This window comes from Mytilus edulis, chromosome 1 (assembly GCF_963676685.1).
Source record: "Mytilus edulis chromosome 1, xbMytEdul2.2, whole genome shotgun sequence".
In the NCBI taxonomy this organism is placed as follows: Eukaryota; Metazoa; Mollusca; class Bivalvia; order Mytilida; family Mytilidae; genus Mytilus; species Mytilus edulis.
Genome location: NC_092344.1, coordinates 117046639 through 117066483, shown reverse-complemented (window position 1 = coordinate 117066483; position 19845 = coordinate 117046639). Strand labels below are relative to the sequence as shown.

General features: G+C 31.9%; 2 protein-coding genes across 5 annotated transcripts in view; one reads left to right on the top strand and one right to left on the bottom strand.

The window, feature by feature from the left end:
- Nucleotides 1-1197, bottom strand: part of LOC139501884 (regulator of G-protein signaling 22-like) — a 47853-nt gene extending 46656 nt beyond the window's left edge. For all 4 annotated transcript variants that reach the window (XM_071291115.1, XM_071291167.1, XM_071291146.1 and 1 more), the window contains exon 1: nucleotides 792-1197. In XM_071291115.1, coding sequence (XP_071147216.1) covers nucleotides 792-822 — 31 coding nt within the window. In that variant the 5' untranslated portion in view covers nucleotides 823-1197. The remainder of the gene's footprint in view (nucleotides 1-791) is intronic.
- A 2555-nt stretch (nucleotides 1198-3752) lies between these two features.
- Nucleotides 3753-18087, top strand: LOC139501874 (U2 small nuclear ribonucleoprotein A'-like). Its single transcript, XM_071291107.1, has 8 exons — nucleotides 3753-3915; nucleotides 8434-8474; nucleotides 10950-11056; nucleotides 11740-11865; nucleotides 13676-13778; nucleotides 14335-14481; nucleotides 16198-16297; nucleotides 18028-18087. The coding sequence occupies exons 1-8, from the start codon at nucleotides 3834-3836 to the stop codon at nucleotides 18075-18077; spliced, it is 756 nt and encodes a 251-aa protein (XP_071147208.1). The 5' UTR covers nucleotides 3753-3833; the 3' UTR covers nucleotides 18078-18087.
- The last annotated feature ends 1758 nt before the right edge of the window (nucleotides 18088-19845 follow it).

The following is a 19845-nucleotide window of genomic DNA, read 5'->3' as shown; positions in this document are numbered from 1 at the left end:
CATCCTTATACAATAATACCGCTTCCGTGAATTAAGCAACTCAAGTATTTGACAGTACAGAAAGTAAGCATACCAGGAAAGCTGTATTTGATTGATTGGTTTATTCATATTTCAAACAGCAATCTATTTGGTTGGCTTCCAATCATACAATAGTAAAAATAAACCATACGAAACAACCCAGTATATTCATCCCACCTTAGTCAGATATATCTGTTGATTAAAAATTGCAGGGGTGATTACAGACCGAATAAATCGTTTGCTTTATCGAAAAAGCTTAAGTTTTTTTATAATGTTTCATTTTACACTTTTGGTAGAAGATGTGGTATGATTGCTAATGAAACAATCGTCTCCACCAGAGACCAAGTAACGTTGAAAGTAACATATATATGCTACAGTCAACATACGGCCTTCAACAATGAACTAAATTCATTCTGCATAGTAAGCTTATTTCCAGTAAGAGTTATATATATTTTCCATTCAATCTCTAAACGTCCTCTTGATAGCAGTTTTCAACATACTTTTCAATATGTCCATGTTATTGTATCTTTTCCTTTAAAAATGTTTACGCGGATATGCATATTTCATATATACATTGCTCATTAATTTCAAAGTATTTTCATTTTTCTAAACATTCAACTGTAATGTTGACCTAATGATGAGATATGTCATCTTGATTTCAAAATTACATTTTTAGACAATATGAAAATGTTCAAAAAGATTTTGTTTTGGTTCATATTTCAAATACATTGTTGTATAAAAAAAAATGTCATAAAAAGGAAACATCTACCTACCCAATTTAGCATACACCACGACAGACGGCATAATGAGAATGTACTGTCTCCCTTTTTATCACATGAATATCTTTACATCCTTTAACAGTTAGCAATGACTTTTTAAGTTACTACTTCCATATGTAGGGTTAAACAAATACTCAATATCTTAAGATGTCACTTTGGTCGAGGAAGATATGACTTTACAAAATACCTGTAACGTATATCCAAGCAACTTCGATTTCATAGTATCTTATATCATTGAAAAATTGAATAAGGTGAATTTTGGCTTTTGATCGGAGTCGATACCTTTACACAGGTTAGCAGCATACCTGGGAACTACTATAGCAACAACCCATTGATCTCTTTACCAAATTATCTGATCATATGTTCGCAAATTTGAATAGTTTAATTGATACGGTTATCTAAACAAGACATTTAGTAATCTACAATATCACAAATATAGAATTATTAAGTGCAAATTAATTATCAAATAGTGAAAAGAACTTGAATACGAATACTATATGGATAACTTTGAATTTAAATTTTGATTTTTAATATTTCAATAATAAATTATATTTGAACCAAGAAATTATGAAGGGTCATAAGGAATACTGATCGATGATATTGATTCGTCAAGACAAAATTGCTTAGGTGTTAACGTGTTGACGTTTGATTTTTGTGATAACTGTAACCTTTAAATTTATTGTTTTAAATTCAACACTTATAATTGAATAGTTGAAGAACGAACACACTATATTTAGTTAATATAAATAAACGCTGGATAATTAGACTAGTCACAAATTTTGATTTGTAGATACTTTTGAGGGTATCTTTAGATTCCTTAGAATTATATCATTTTCACGTACGGTGCTGACGACTCGTATGGAACGCCGTAGCTGTCTTTATGTGTTAAATCTTATGCCATGATATATGCATTATGAGTGCCAATGAGACAACTCTCCATCCGAGTCACAATTTGTAAAAGTAAATCATTATAGGTCAACATACGGTCTTCAACACGGAGCCTTGGCTCACACCGAACAGCAAGCCAAAAGGCCCCAAAAATGACTAATGTGAAACCATTTAAACAGGAAAACCAACGGTCTAATCTATATAAAAAACGAGAAACGAGAAACACTTATGAACCACAGGCCAGTAGCCAGAAATTTCGAAGGGGGTCGATATATATGGCAAGCCGTTTTACTATTTCTTCGAATTTCAAGATATCTCCTATTATATATAAGATATCTCCTATTATATATAAGATATCTACTTTAATATATAAGATATCTAAAATAATTTAATTTTTATAGGATATCTCATATATTATATAAGATATCTTTAATGTTATATGAGATATCTTTAATGTTATATAAGATATCTTTAATGTCATATAAGATATCTCATAAAGTTTATATGATATCATATATACTTCATAAGATATCTTATATAGTTTATGAGATATCTCAAAAAGACAATTATATAAGATATCTGATAAACTATATAAGATATCTTATAAACTATATAAGATATCTTATAAACTATATAAGATATCTTATAAACTATATAAGATATCTTATAAACTATTTAAGATATCTTATAAACTATATAAGATATCTTATAAACTATACAAGATATCTTATAAACTTTAGGATATATCTTATAAACTTTAGGATATATCTTATAAACCTTAGGAGATATCTTATAAACTAAATAAGATATCTCCTATAATATATAAGATATCTTATATCATTTCATTTCTATGAGATATCTTATATATTATATGAAATATCTTAAATATTATATTACACTAAATAGGCCAAGTTAACATTAAATAACAAAAAAAATCATTACAAATTATCTCAACAGGTCAAAATAACACGAAAGTACGATTCGAGAGTATTCGCAGTTACGGAAAGCTAAAACAGTTACTGAACACCAAAACAAATTAATGATAAAAAAATCATGCACCAGGAAGTAAAATCAACTAAAACACATCCCAGAGATTTAGTAATTTAAGGTTTATGACCCCTTCTGTTGCCATGTGAACAACAAGCATCATTATTTATTGTCCATTGCATTTATTGAATAGAAAAATAGGATTTTGTGATAAATAAAACCAAGATTTTAATAATACAAAGATTTTTCGTATGAAATTTTAAGCATAGATCACTCACTTGTGTTTCTATGATTTACTAGCGTTTATTGTTTATAGAAAAGTCATAAATAAACCTGATTATTAAAAAAAAAAATTGTGCTGATTCACATGTTAAACTTGAGTCGAGCGCACCATATATAACATTCATATACATGTACTTGTTTTAAGGAAATCATTGCTAGCACTGCATGCAATAATCCTCTATCTATCAAGCACCGAATTGCCAAAATTAAGAGTACGAGGAGGGAAGGCTGTCACGGGATTTTCTTATAAATTCTCATATGTTTCGTTTAACATTGATACAACACAAGGGTACATAATCCTTAACGTCATTATGAGTGGCCGTTCATGTCATTTGCGTGATAATATACGCGTATATAATCGCGCAAATGACACGAACGGCCACTCATACGCCGTCACGGTCATGAACAGACTGATAATGAAAAATGTCTAATGTGAAATATAGATAGAGTAATCTCGATATAAAAAATGAACGTCAGTGGATGTGTATTTATGACATTTATACATCACAAAAAAACGTTTGAAAAGAATACTTTTTACTAGTTTATTTAATGAATTTGAGCCTCGGTTGTTAAAGTATGTTTAGATTTTGAAGCACTATGACATATTAAAATTTAACCTCTTATGGGGGATTTTCTTGAGTCACAAATCTGTGAATTTTACCACATTTGAAACAGAGACTTTTTATACTAATTTAAAGAAAGTTAGTATAGGAAGGCTCTGCTTGAATCTACGAAAAACTCAGTTCCAGTTTCCGGATACTATACATGGCTGATCGCATTAGTTTTTCAAATTAAACTACTTCCACAATCGCATGCGCACATGAACAGACGCATGGCGTACTAAATCTAAATAAAACTAAATAAAAAGACTAAAACACCATGGTTAAGTTAACAGCTGAATTGATTGAACAATCTGCACAATATACAAACCCAGTTCGAGATAGAGAACTTGATCTCAGAGGTAAACTGACTGTCTCGAATCGTAAAAGATCACAATGACAGAGTTTGTCAAAAACACAACAAAATAATATAATTTTTCATAACTTAAACTTGGCTAATCAGTATTTTGTTAAGGCAGTTTAGTTTTTGCGAATGTATCTTTTTGAAACGTAGATTCATGCAAAATTGGTCGGAGTAGATTCTTCTGGTTTTGATATATTTCTTGTGTAAACAATGATAGGAGTTTGAAATCCTATCAATAAGGGGGTAAAAATATACCAAAGTCGACTATCACAGTAGAGCTTCTCTCGAAAATATACTGTGATAGTCGACTTTGGTATATTTTTACCCCCTTATTGATAGGATTTCAAACTCCTGTGAAACAATATACATACTCCACACCAAAAATATCGTCTCATAACTAAATCGTCTCACTTTTTCATCAAATCGCCACACTTTTAAAAATTATCTCCCCACTTAAAATGGACACACACTGGCCTACAAACTCTCCCAACTTATATAAAAAGGATTAAATCCTGTTAAATATAATCCTGGAGAATATATATATGTTTAAATTTTTTGCGCCTGTCCCAAGTCAGGAGCCTCTGGCCTTTGTTAGTCTTGTATTATTTTAATTTTAGTTTCTTGTGTACAATTTGGAAATTAGTATGGCGTTCATTATCACTGAACTAGTATATATTTGTTTAGGGGCCAGTTGAAGGACGCCTCCGGGTGCATGAATTTCTCGCTACATTGAAGACCTGTTGGTGACCTTCTGCTGTTGTTTTTTTCTATGGTCGGGTTGTTGTCTCTTTGGCACATTCCCCATTTCCATTCTCAATTTTATTAAAGGTCAGCCAACTCACCCCACTGATGAAAACTTATCTATGGTATGCCATAGTACTGAATCTTACTGCTGAATCTTTCTTTGTCCTTTAGGACAACCTCTTGGTAGAGTACAATATTAATATAACCCTCCACTATCCAGAATTATCAATATCATACAAATATGTATAATTTATATACAAGTCCGCACTGGGTGATTTAGTTGTGTGGTCTTGTTTCTAGTCCTGATATTTCATTTAGTATTTTGTTTTGTGTTATCATGCCACTGCTTGTGTTATTGACTTATTGTGCAAAGTTTGCACTGCAAACCTATCATAACAAAATAAAATTATGTGAACATATGTGAACAATGATTATCCACTTATTCTGTAAAACAGTGATTATATTATAAACCAGGAAAAAACCCCATCATAAACAGTTACAATAGTCAATTACATCGTCCTTCACAGAAACACTAATTCATCTTTCTGCTTTCTTTCAACCAAAAGAAAAGAGTTTAAAAAAACTAAGATGCATTTCTAAGGTATTCATAACCATTTTATTAAATTTAACAGTTGGGCGTGTTGGCAAACCTATAATGCTATGAGAATGAGTTCTTTTTCATGAATGTAAGAACAGTCTTTACTAGCGTAGTAGACTGTCCTTATAAGTCGGACAAGATGGCATGAATAAATAAATCATGGTTTTTCTATTTTTAATAACTGGGTAGAACAGCAGACCTTTTTTTCAGCGTGATTTGTTAACCTTTCCTCCATTGAATTTTTTTGTTTGCATACCTGATTCGCATAAGGATTTCTCAATAAAATGCTAAAAATATGCTTTAAAGTATTAATGCATTGCGAAAAAACAAATAATTCATCAAATAAATTAAAGTCGGATATTCCTACGATATTCCTTTTCATATTGGATACAAATTTTATTAAGTCTACTGCAGACACTTTGTAGTCAAAGCGTTTCAACTGAGGTACTACACAGGCATCAAAAGGCGTCATTATGGAGTAAAGGGGGTGGCGTCAAAATGATGATTTATTTATCACTTTTTAATTTATCAACATAGTTTCTGACCAGTGGAAATGTTACATTAGAGGACAATGACCCAACATACATGTACTCTTCTCTTTTAAGTCTCACATCTTTTGCCTATCAGTTTCTTAGAATTCTATGAGAATGCATTCTTTTTCATGAATGTAAGAACAGTCTTTACTAGCGTAGTAGACTGTCTTTAATAAGTGGGACAACATGGCATGAATAAATAAATCATGGTTTTTCTATTTTTATGCCCCACCTACGATAGTAGAGGGGCATTATGTTTTCTAGGGGCATTATGTTTTCTGGTCTGTGCGTCTGTTCGTCTGTCTGTTCGTTTGTCCGTTCGTCTGTTCGTTCGTCCGTCTGTCCCGCTTCAGGTTAAAGTTTTTGGTCAAGGTAGTTTTTGATGAAGTTGAAGTCCAATCAACTTGAAACTTAGTACACATGTTCCTTATGATATGATCTTTCTAATTTTAAAGCCAAATTAAACTTTTGACCCCAATTTCACGGTCCACTGAACATAGAAAATGAAAGTGCATGTTTCAGGTTAAAGTTTTTGGTCAAGGTAGTTTTTGATGAAGTTGAAGTCCAATCAACTTGAAACTTAGTACACATGTTCCCTATGATATTATCTTTCTAATTTTAATGCCTAATTATATTTTTTATCCAATTTCATGGTCCATTGAACATGGAAAATGATAGTGCGAGTGGGGCATCCGTGTACTTTGGACACATTCTCGTTAATAACTGGGGTAGACCAGCAGACCTTTTATTCAGCGTGATTTGTTAAATGATGATTTATTTATCGCTTTTTAGTTTATCAACATAGTTTCTGATGAGTGGAAATGTTACATTAGAGGACAATGACCCAACATACACTTTCTCTTTTAAGTCAAACGACTTTTTCCTATCAGTTTCATAAAGAGAAGCAACTTTTCCTCATGATCATGATGATACTGAAGAGGTTACGATCATTTGTCAATAGTCTTTACTGTATTTTATCGATAGTCATTACTGTTCAAGTTTACTGTCAGATGTACACAGTGTACATGTAATTCTTTAATATGAGGATGAAACAAGTATAAATCACAAAAAATTGACTTGGTGTCCAGGGTTTCCCCTGGGTCAATTATTTTTTTCGCCACCTCTTTCGCCAAAACAATATATTTTTCGCCACTTTATTATTTTTTTCGCCAAGTAACATAAATATATTTTCTTTATAAATTTTCCTTTTTTCTACGCCCTCCACCCTTAATAAGATGATCTTTGTTGTCTATGAATATTCTCTCAAATGTGTCTTAGAGTCTACATTGTAATGAATAAACTTTAAACATTAAACATTTACTTTAAAAAAAAAAATCTTTTTTGTAACTTAAAAGGGGGAAAATTAATTATATTTTGAACAACTTTTCTAAAGGAGGAGGTCACTTACTTTTAATGATAAAGAAGATATAAGTCCTGGAATATAGCAAAATTCCTGGACATGTTTTGACAATATAATACAAGAAAGATGTACAGTTTTTTGGGAAAGTTCCTTTAAAAGAAAAAAATGTGCCCTTTTGTACTAAGACTTATTTTTTACAACAAAACAAAAGCTTTTATCACTTGAAACTGATCCCTCATTTAAGGTGTAGTCATTACATTGAAGGGTTACTCTCATTCGAGGAGTTGTTCGCAAACTTTTGCATTGATTTCTTCATAACAATAATTTTCTTTTCTAGACCATCGTCTAAAAAGTTGAGACGGAAGACGTCGTGTCACTCAAACGAATTTTAAGTTCTCTCTCAAATCAATTATCTATATCAAAGTCAAAGGATAACGTTTTTAATCGGAGATTTTTTTGCTTTTGAACATCTTTCGTCATAACAACAGTTTTCTTTTCTGGACTATCATTAAAAGGAGAGGAGACGTCAAAAATGTGCTTCGAACACGTGCGTCACAAAGTGATTGTTAAATTTATTATGTGACATATGAAGGACGCCATTTCACCATATTATTTTGTTAAACAATACAATCAACACCTTTATTAATTAGTCCTTTGTTGTCGGTTGCTATAATATGCAATCAGCTGATTATTGATTTTCTGTCAAAATCTTAACGAATTCAATGTGAATTCCTAGTATTGTCTAATCAGATAAAGTCCGAGAAACCCCAAATAAAAGTAAATAAACAAGATGGAAGAAAATAAATCGTTCTATATATTTCTTTCGCTAAATTCTTTCGCAAATGACGAATTTTAATCGCCAAATTTATTATTTTTTCGCAAAATGCGAAAATGGCGATCGCCAGCGGAAACCCTGTTGGTGTCACACACAATTGGTTTTTTTTTACTGCTCTCACCTTTTGATTCATTTATACCTATTCATGAAACTGTCCCTTTGGAACTAGTTACTTGAGAGTACATCAAAACATTTAATTTTACCGAAAACTTGCTGCTTCATAAAGGTATGATTGAAATTGCGTTTGGTTAATGTTTGATCTATTATTTGCATTATAAACATCATATTTCTATCCTAATTGATAATAGATTATCAAAAATTGTTTAGTTTTGAACATTTATCTTTGTCTGTAATTGAATTTTTTATACAAACCACAGATTGTACATTGTAGGAACAAAATGATTGTAACCTGCATTCGTAAGACATAGTTTTCCTTATAATTTCAGGTTACAAAATTCCAGTTATTGAAAATTTGGGAGCTACTTTGGTATGTACAATAAAATGTATCAGATTGAAAAAAAAATGAAAAAGCAACCAAACAACTTAAACAAAAAAACATTTAGAGATTATATGTTACTAAAGATTCATTTATTTATATGTAAAACATTATTGTACAAAGAATTAATTAAAAGGGAATCAAGATTATTTGAAAAACAAGATCAAAATGGCTGTTGTGCTTGGGTACAAAGCGTAATCGTTTACATTGATCATACAGGTCATAGAAACCAATCTTTTTTCAGAACAATTGGGTCTTTTTTTGTATCCAAGGTAAAGAAAACTACAGTATTATACTAAAGTATAAACTAAAACAAAATGTGTTAAACTTCATGAAGAGCAATAATAGACCAGACATATAACTTTTAATCATCATTCAATATGTTGTTAGTGGATTACGGCTGTTCATCTTTCTTTCTGTATTCCCTTGACTGTTATTTGACTCCTTAATTTGACATTCAGATGCAACGACTCCTTAATTTGACATTCAGATGCAACGACTCCTTAATTTGACATTCAGATGCAACGACTCCTTAATTTGACATTCAGATGCAACGACTCCTTAATTTGACATTCAGATGCAACGACTCCTTAATTTGACATTCAGATGCAACGACTCCTTAATTTGACATTCAGATGCAACGACTCCTTAATTTGACATTCAGATACTATGACTCCTTAATTTGACATTCAGATACTATGACTCCTTAATTTGACATTCAGGTGCAATGACTCCTTAATTTGACATTCAGATGCAATGACTCCTTAATTTGACATTCAGATGCAATGACTCCTTAGTTTGACATTCAGATGCAATGACTCCTTAATTTGACATACAGATGCAATGACTCCTTAATTTGACATTCAGATGCAATGATTGACTCCTTAATTTGACATTCAGATGCAATGACTCCTTAATTTGACATTCAGATGCAATGACTCTTAATTTGACATTCAGATACAATGACTCCTTAATTTGACATTCAGATGCAATGACTCCTTAATTTGACATTCAGGTACAATGACTCCTTAATTTGACATTCAGGTACAATGACTCCTTAATTTGACATTCAGATGCAATGATTGACTCCTTAATTTGACATTCAGATGCAATGACTCCTTAATTTGACATTCAGATGCAATGACTCCTTAATTTGACATTCAGATACAATGACTCCTTAATTTGAGTTTTGACACTCCTTAATTTGACATTCAGATGCAATGACTCCTTAATTTGACATTCAGATACAATGACTCCTTAATTTGACATTCAGATGCAATGACTCCTTAATTTGACATTCAGATACAATGACTCCTTAATTTGACATACAGATGCAATGACTCCTTAATTTGACATTCAGATGCAATGATTGACTCCTTAATTTGACATTCAGATGCAATGACTCCTTAATTTGACATTCAGATGCAATGACTCCTTAATTTGACATTCAGATACAATGACTCCTTAATTTGAGTTTTGACACTCCTTAATTTGACATTCAGATGCAATGACTCCTTAATTTGACATTCAGATACAATGACTCCTTAATTTGACATTCAGATGCAATGACTCCTTAATTTGACATTCAGGTACAATGACTCCTTAATTTGACATTCAGGTACAATGACTCCTTAATTTGACATTCAGGTACAATGACTCCTTAACCCTTTCCTCCATTGATTTTATTTTTTTGCATACTTGATTCGCATAAGGATTTTTCAATGAAATGCTAAAAATATGCTTTAAAGTATTAATGCATTGCGAAAAACAAATATTTCATCAAATAAATTAAAGTCGGATAATCCCACGATATTCCTTTTCATATTGGATACAAATTTTATTAAGTCTACTGCAGACACTTTGTAGTCAAAGCGTTTCAACTGAGGTACTACACAGGCGTCATTATGGAGTAAAGGGGGTGGCCTCAAAAGGCGTCACTATGGAGGAAAGGGTTAATTTGACATTCAGATACAATCATACTCCACTTAAATGCATAATTTTGTCTAAGAAATAGTCTGTGCTAATAGACCGGCATTAACCAACGTTAACTGTAATTAAGTGTTTTATCAGACCAGATTAGGCCTAAATTAATATATTGTTTGTTTCCCCAATCCTGACCCTGCCAAGCCAGGTGTGGGTAGGTAGGTAGGGAAATATTTTTATTTTTTCCAAAAAGCTGTAACAATAACTGTCGATATGGCAAACATAAAAAATTGGAAATGAATAAAATAATATATGACTTAGCTGTGATAACAAAATTTTATGAGTAGCACCGTTTTTGCAGGGTAGGTCGGGATTGGGGAAACAAACAATATTTTATTTTAGGCCCTATTATAATACATAAATATGTTCCCTATTTGAATTTTGAAAACAAGGCATTTAAAAATTTACAATTTAAAGTTAACATTTTTTTCAAAAACTTTCTCCTCTTAATACTTAGTACATGTATATTATTGTATATTTTAGGACCAGTTTGATACAATAGATTTATCAGACAATGATATCAGGAAATTGGATGGATTTCCACTACTCAAAAGACTCAAATGTTTGTTAGTCAATAATAACAGAGTAGCGTAAGTAGTTTTTAATGACATATACACCATTCAAATGTGTTAATACTGTAAAACTAAATTCAGTATCATCAGTTACAATTTATAGCAAATCCATTCTCAGATGAGTCAAAGCAAAATTAACATGTGTTTAAAAATTGAAATTATTCAACAATGCAATGAAGATATTTGAAAAAAATGTATGGAAGATGAAATTATTTAAAAGCAAAGCAAAAGCACAAACAAACAATAATTTAATAAAAGTTCACCTTATAAGTCTTACAAGTATTGTAATAATTCATATTTTTATTCTCAATGATTTTTCATATTGAAATTTGAAATAATAAAATGGTTGCATTGAAACTTACAAAATGTATGTTCTAATTTCTATTGTTTACATCAAACAACTTGCTTTATAACATTGTTCTTAAACTGAAACATAATTGAATGTTTAATTGTGACTGATATGAAGTATGCTGAGCACTATTAGTCTTGTTTTTGTTTTGTGGGTTTTCTTTTACATGGAGTGTCATAATTTAAATACAATATCTAGTCTGTTCCTTAATTATACATGAGTAAACAGTCATTCTGAGCAATGAAATAGACCATGAAAATAGTTGTTTACAAATTTAAGAAATCTCTTTTATACAATTAATAGTTTTAATCTGTAAACAAGACTGTTAATCATCTTTTGTATTTTTTTTCAGGAGAATATCTGATACATTAGCAGAAAGTATACAAAGTCTTGAAACATTAGTCTTATCAAATAACAGTATGCAAGAATTAGGAGATTTGGATTCTCTTGGTTCCATGAAATCACTGACTTATCTCAGGTGGGTGTCAGAAAAGTCTCTTGCCTCAAATCACTGACCTATCTCAGGTAGGTGTCAGAAAAGTCTCTTGCCTCAAATCACTGACCTATCTCAGGTAGGTGTCAGAAAGGTCTCTTGCCTCAAATCACTGACCTATCTCAGGTAGGTGTCAGAAACGTCTCTTGCCTCAAATCACTGACCTGTCTCAGGTGGGTGTCAGAAAAGTCCCTGCCTCAAATCACTGACCTATCTCAGGTGGGTGTCAGAAAAGTCTCTTGCCTCAAATCACTGACTTATCTCAGGTAGGTGTCAGAAAAGTCTCTTGTCTCAAATCACTGACCTATCTCAGGTGGGTGTCAGAAAAGTCTCTTGCCTCAAATCACTGACCTATCTCGGGTAGGTGTCAGAAAAGTCTCTTGCCTCAAATCACTGACCTATCTCAGGTAGGTGTCAGAAAAGTCTCTTGCCTCAAATCACTGACCTATCTCAGGTAGGTGTCAGAAAGGTCTCTTGCCTCAAATCACTGACCTATCTCAGGTAGGTGTCAGAAACGTCTCTTGCCTCAAATCACTGACCTGTCTCAGGTGGGTGTCAGAAAAGTCCCTGCCTCAAATCAGACCTATCTCAGGTGGGTGTCAGAAAAGTCTCTTGCCTCAAATCACTGACTTATCTCAGGTAGGTGTCAGAAAAGTCTCTTGTCTCAAATCACTGACCTATCTCAGGTGGGTGTCAGAAAAGTCTCTTGCCTCAAATCACTGACCTATCTCAGGTAGGTGTCAGAAAAGTCTCTTGCCTCAAATCACTGACCTATCTCAGGTAGGTGTCAGAAAAGTCTCTTGTCTCAAATCACTGACCTATCTCAGGTAGGTTTCAGAAAAGTCTCTTGGATCCCTCAGATCTCTGACCTATCTCAGGTAGGTTTCAGAAAAGTCTCTTGTATCCCTGAAATCACTGACCTATCTCGGGTAGGTGTCCTTTGGATCCTTCAAATCGCTGTCAGATTTGTTTCTCTTGAATCCTTAAAATCAGTTACCTGTCTCTAGAAAGTGTCCCTTGGATCCCTCAAATCACTGACCTAGCTCAGGTAACTTATACATAATAGATGTCTTAATGGTTTTTAAAAAAAGGGGGGGGGGGAATTATTCATTTCCATTTATTATATATTCCAAATAATTTATTTTGTATATTTTGTTGTTAATGAATTCATCACACCCCTTTAATTCTGAAATGAATATAAAAAAAAAAAATGGACTTATGAATCAGTTGATTCAAGGTGACAAAGAGATGGAAAAGCATTGACAAAAAACATTAAAAAAATGAAACCATGATCATTAAATGATATAAAAAAGGCAAATGATTACTACTAAGATTTATTACTTCAGATAGGCACCAACATATTAAGTAGGTTAACCTAGACCAGGGGTTTCATTATTTTTCATGTTGACTGGTACTTTCCACGTTTCTAGGTGGTACTTTTCAATTTATTCCATGAATATCTTATATAAGAATTCCTACATTTAGGCGGTACTTGTTAATAGCATAGGAGGGCAAAAGTACCGGGTACCGCCTCCTAATGAATGGCCTGCTAGACAAATACTTTTGTTGAATGGAACAATTCTTAGGCACTTGTCTAATGAAACTATACATTGACCATTAGATGTATTTCTAATTTCTCTGTTGTTGGGTTTCTGTTTTATTTAAACCCTTGTAATTCTCAATCTCCTTTCATTCTTATCATCAATAAAAAGTACGATAAATTTCATTTGATGACAGAACACTCAGTTGAGAATAAAGTATACAGAATTGATATGATCTTTTTTCTCTTTTTCAGTTTATTACGAAACCCTGTCACAACAAAGAAACATTACAGATTATACATAGTGTTTAAAATACCTCAATTACGAGTTTTAGATTTCCAAAGAATTAAACAAAAGGTACATACTATAGCGACTTTACTCCACCTATGAGATATTTTATCGATGTTTATTAAGTATTTAAAGTATAACCATTCAGATCCTATATTTCACAATCAAACAAGATATACCGGTATGCTTTACAGGCCTTAAAAAAAAAGTTGAAAACAAGAGATGGGAGTGTTTATTTCAAGAACAGCTAGAGTAAATACTTGGTTTTAAGTTATTGAGCATAAAAATAACTGTTGATAAAAGTAGTAGATTTACACCGAAACCTTCATACTAGATTTCATGAGAATAAATGGGTAAGCATAATAGACATGCTAGATATTGGTGAAAATTAAGTTGGGAATACAAATTATATACATTTGAATTTCTTTATTCTCAAAATAATAAACAAAATGACTATAGTAAGTATTAAAAGTAATGCAAAAGGTTGCTTGAATTATATAAAGCTATTTTATTTGTTTGCTTTATTTAACTGTTGTAAGAAACATATCACTTTACTACCAATCATTTGATTTTCATTTCCGTGTGATACAACATTCAATCATTAAGTAATTATTTACTGTTGTAGGAAAGAGAAGCAGCAACCAAAATGTTCAAGGGAAAGAAGGGACAAGAAAGAGCACAGGACATTGGCAAAAGAAGTAAAACATTTGTTCCTGGGGAAAAGTTGGTAGAAAAGACGGGTCCTTCAAAAGAGGATGTGGAGTTAATAAAGGTACATTATTTATAAATATTTGTATGCATGCATGAAATCATCATTTCAAATTATTCACCAGCATGGAGCTTTGTTGGGGACAAAAAATATGGAGCATTCTTGTAAACCTTCTCACATGTATAATTCTTGCCAAATTTTTATGCCCCATTTATGGGCATTATGTTTTCTGGTCTGTATGTTTGTCCATTTGTCCCAGGTTAAAGTTTTTGGTCGAGGTAGTTTTTGATAAAGTTAAAGTCCAATCAACTTGAAACTTAGTACACATGTTCCTTATGATATGATACTTCTAATTTAATGCCAAATTGGAGATTTTCCCCCATTTTCACGGTCTATTAAGCATAGAAAATGATAGTGCGGATCCATGTACTTTGGACACATTCTTGTTTATTTGTTTTAATATTTTTATATCTGTAATGTTTCTGGCAAGTTTTAAAAAGCAGTACTGATTAATGTTTATAATAAAATTAACATGGATAGATAAACTATTAGGAAACATGGAAACTTTCATGCTCTATATTATGTTTTAGCTGCCAATCATGACGTTTGTTCAGTACATATCATGATGTTTGTTCAGTACAGAAATCTCATTATAATCAGAACCTATTTGTAATAGGTGAATGTCTTGTGTTTAATTCCTTTTAATTTACATTAAAACCATATCAACTTCTTATTTTTCCACGACTATAAATAAATTACAAAGGTTTTCTTTAAATTTACAGTGACAGAATGCTCCATTTCATATCATCATATATGTTTCTCCTCGCAAGACCAATAACACTTATAATTTAAAAACAGTTTGCCATGATCTTGGTCACGGGGTATATTGTTATATGTTTGAATATAAATTATCTCCTTCATATCCGTAGATATGAATATTTTAACATCCTGAAATATCCAAGTACACCCTGAGGCGCAGCCGAAGGGTGTTAAAAAATATCCATATCTTCGGATATGAATGTAGATAACGAATTTATTCCTGGTCTTAGTCTAAATCTGGTGATATTTCGAGAAATTTGACCACAAAGTGTAATGTGAAAGCAACGTTTTTTTTCATTATTTAAAAAACTTTTATTGAAATTTAGGAGTTTGACATTTTTTTTACGGGGTGTAGGGTACTACCTTTGGTATAACCCTACAGGTAGACAAATATAAAATGTTTTTAATCTGAAGACGGAGAAAGTGAAATGGGTCGAATTTGGCGCTCAAAGTTGTGATAGTTACATCATAGACGTGTGACGTCAATGTGGTAGAATAGTGATGCATTTACTAAAATGAGTGCAAATAATAGACATAATAAAATCTTTAGTGTATTAAGTATCTAATTATACAGACATCATGGATAATCTACAGAATTCGATATTTCATAAGGAACAACCATGGAACTAAGATAAAAGCGCGTGAATTTCTCCGATGTAATGGGTAGCTACGTTCAGGGATATGGGTTAGCAACACCATATGACTCAGGGGCTATGGGTTTTGTAACAACGTGCATTAACCAATCAAAATCCTAGAAATATACTAAGCCAGGGATAACATCTTTTATAAGGTAATTTTTCTTCAACTACCAGGTTTGATACTTCATATAAGTGACTGCCTAATAGATTTGACAGTAGATAACTGTACAAGTCTACTGTGTTAAAATAAACTAGAAGCTGATACATGTTAATGAATGTCTTATAAAACCATAATACTGATTACATGAAATATCCTTTACAGAATGCTATTGCAAATGCCAAAACATTAGATGAAGTGGAAAGACTTAATCAGATGTTGAAGACGGGCCATATACCAGGGAAAGAAATCCGAAGACTTAGAGGTAAGACAGGTCTTGTGATGGGGGAAGTTATGAAAGTAAAATGAACTCTTGTTGACACATTCCCCATTTCCATTCTCAATTTTATCTTCAATATTGGGCTGTATACCAGGAAACAGGAAAGAGATAATTAAAGGGAAATATACCCAATAACAATGGTAAAGTTATCCATCAGCATTTTTGTTGAGTCTTCAACTTAAGTTGAAAAAGCAAGACTAAGCGATCCTACATTCTGTCGTCGTCTGCGGTTGTGTCCACAAATATTCACCCTGTGGTTAAAGTTTTTGAAATTTTAATTACTTTCTTAAACTATACTGCTTTTCTACCAAACTTGGACAGAAGCTTGTTTATGATCATAAGATAGTATCCAGAAGTAACTTTTGTAAAAATAAAATTCCATTTTTTCTGTATTTTATTTATAAATGGACTTAGTTTTTCTGCGGGGAAACATTACATTCACTCTGTGGTTAAAGTTTTTGAAATTTTAGTAACTTTCTTAAACTGTCCTGGGTTTGTACTAAAGTTGGACTGAAGCTTGTTTATGATGAAAAGATAGTATCCAGAAGTAAATTTTGTAAAAAATAAATCCATTTTTCCGGATATATTACTTTTAATTGGACTTAGATTTTCTGCCAGGTATCTACTTACATTTTGATACAGAAAATATGTGCATGTTATATGAGGGAGAATAAAATCAACAAGAGGCTGTCACAACGACAGCAAACCGGATTTATTTACATTTATTTGTGTCCTGGCAATATCACAAGAACCATTACTGATGAATGGTGAAAGTGAAAATCATCAATATCAAATTTGACCTCCATTTTGTCATCAGTATCTACATTTTGAAATAATAATATTTGAAAAGCTTAGATTGAATGGTTCATGAGTAAATGCAACAACGTGAATGGAAACGCCATTTTACGATCTTTCAAGAACCATAACTCCTGAACAGTAAAAGTCAAAATCGTCATTATGGAACTTGACCTCTATTTTGTCATCAGTAACAACATATTAAAATTTCAAAAGCTTTGGTTGAATGGTTCATGAGAAAATGCACGGACACGACGGGAAACACCATTTTTCAATCTTTCAAGAGCCATAACTCCTGAACGGTAAAAGTCAAAATCGTCATTATTGAACTTGACCTCCATTTTGTCATCAGTAACAGCATATTAAAATTTCAAAAGCTTTGGTAGAACAGTTCATGCATAAATGCACGGACACGACTGGAAACTCCATTTTTCAATCTTTCAAGAACCATAACTCCTGAACAGTAAAAGTCAAAATCGTCATTATTGAACTTGACCTCCATTCTGTCCTCAGTAACAACATATTAAAATTTGGGAAGCTTTGGTAGAACAGTTCATGAGTAAATGCACGAACACGACTGAAAACTCCATTTTTCAATCTTTCAAGAACCATAACTCCTGAACGGTAAAAGTCAAAATCGCCATTATTGAACTTGACCTCCGTATAGTTGTCAGTAATAACATATTAAAATTTTAAAAGCTTTGGTTGAACGGTTCATGAGTTAATGCACGGACAACATTTGATTGCCGCCCGCCGTACATCCCCAAATCAATAACCGACATTTTTGTCACAAAAATCCGGTTAAAAACTAGATTCAAAATTTACCGGAAGTAAAAAAAGGACTACCAGTAGTTTTAACACATCATTTGACATGTATTGTCCACTGTAGATGTTTTTTGTAACACTGATTTACTTTGTAGGTGAAGTTGTGGAGGAGGAAGAAGATATGGAAGTGGCAAATGGAACGTGATATAGATTGGGTAAGGGTAAATATAGGAATAACTACTGTTATTAAATGGAACGTAATATAAACTGGGTAAGGGTAAATATTGGAATAACTACTGTTATTAAATGGAATGTGATATAAATTGGATAAGGGTAAATATAGGAGTAATTATACTGTCTTAAATAGGGTCAGTATGTATGATCAAAACATATAGGATCACCCATTTGTCGTAAATGAATGCAACGTTCAAATAAACATGCAAAAGTTTATTTAGATTTTGTGTTTATGTTTTCCAAAAACGAAAAAATGCAAATCAATTATTAAGAAAAAAAATTCATGACTAGTTTTATGGCTTCTTATTATATTTAATAAAAAAAAGCGTAGCTAGCAGTAGTAAGGAATATTTAAAATCTGAAAAATGAAATTTTATTGTTTATTATAATAGATATTTTGCAGAAAAATATTAGAAACACATTTCCTCTTTTCTGATATGAATAAGGTGAGCTGGTAGTATTTGTAAAAATTGATTGTATACCAGTATTTTTCAGGTTGGTTGTATGAATGGAAAAGATGTCTAGCCAGTTTCCAAGATTAAAACAAAAATTGCAGTTATATTTTGGTATCACGTTGTGGTCTGAAGGCATTTGGTTTACAGACAATAACTTTAGTATAAGTAATAGAAATCTATGAAATTTAAACACAAGGTTTATAATCACAAAAAGAAGGTTGGGGTTAAAAATATCTTTTTTATTTTCTTTTTTGAGGGGGGGGGGTCAATTTTCAACAGCATAGTGTATTGAACAATATCAAGCGCGAATATTGTGTCCATTTTTGCCTCAACTGTTCACGGTTGGACCTCTGTAATCGTATCCAGCTGCGCTAAATGAAGCAATTTATTGTAATTTGTTATTATTTAATTATAGAATACATGTTTTCATTCTGTTGTCTTTCTAATTTCAGAAACAAGAAAAGAATATATTTATTGGTGCAATCCAGGCCAACTTGTACATATTAATGAACATTTCCCTCAAATGAGCTGTTGTTACAGCCTAAACATTATTTTTAAAGGGTTACTTAGTGCTTTGTACATATGGGTCTAAAATGGGATCAATATTGAAGATAAATTTCGAATCTCTGGCAGCTATTGAATTATGATCCAATTTGAAGAAGAAGTAGTCAAGCTTCTTTTCCACAATTCTTTTTATAGTGAAACAAGAAACCTTTGTTTTAACACCAATTTATAGTCAAGCTGTAAATATTCAATGAAAAATTCTCTTTTCTTAGTGGTTAAAGTTTGAATAAGCTTGATAAAGTAATTGTATACAGTTGTTTTCCAAAATTTATTTTAAATTGGAAAGAAGTGAGGTCAAGTATTATATAAAGCAATATTAATGATTATGTATCAGATATTAATTGTTGATAAGAATATATGATACAGATTACACTACACATTGGGTTGAAATAGATTTATTTGGAATGTATTCAAAAATTGTGTACACAAAAATTGAAATTGTAATAAAGGTTGAGAAGTGTTTTAGACTTACTATTTATGTTTTACTTTGAAGTTCATTTTGCCTAAACAGTCATGTGAGCTTTTGCCATCTCTTCGTCATTTGTTCTTAATCTGTTGTCCATCTTAAACCTTTTCAAAGATTTTCTTTAAAACTACAGAACCAATTTCAACTAAAGTTTGGGTGAATGTTCCTAAGGATATGTTGTATAAAGTTTGTGAGTTTTCTCCTATTCACTCAACAAATAGAGCTGCCATGGCTAATTATAGAACATACATCCT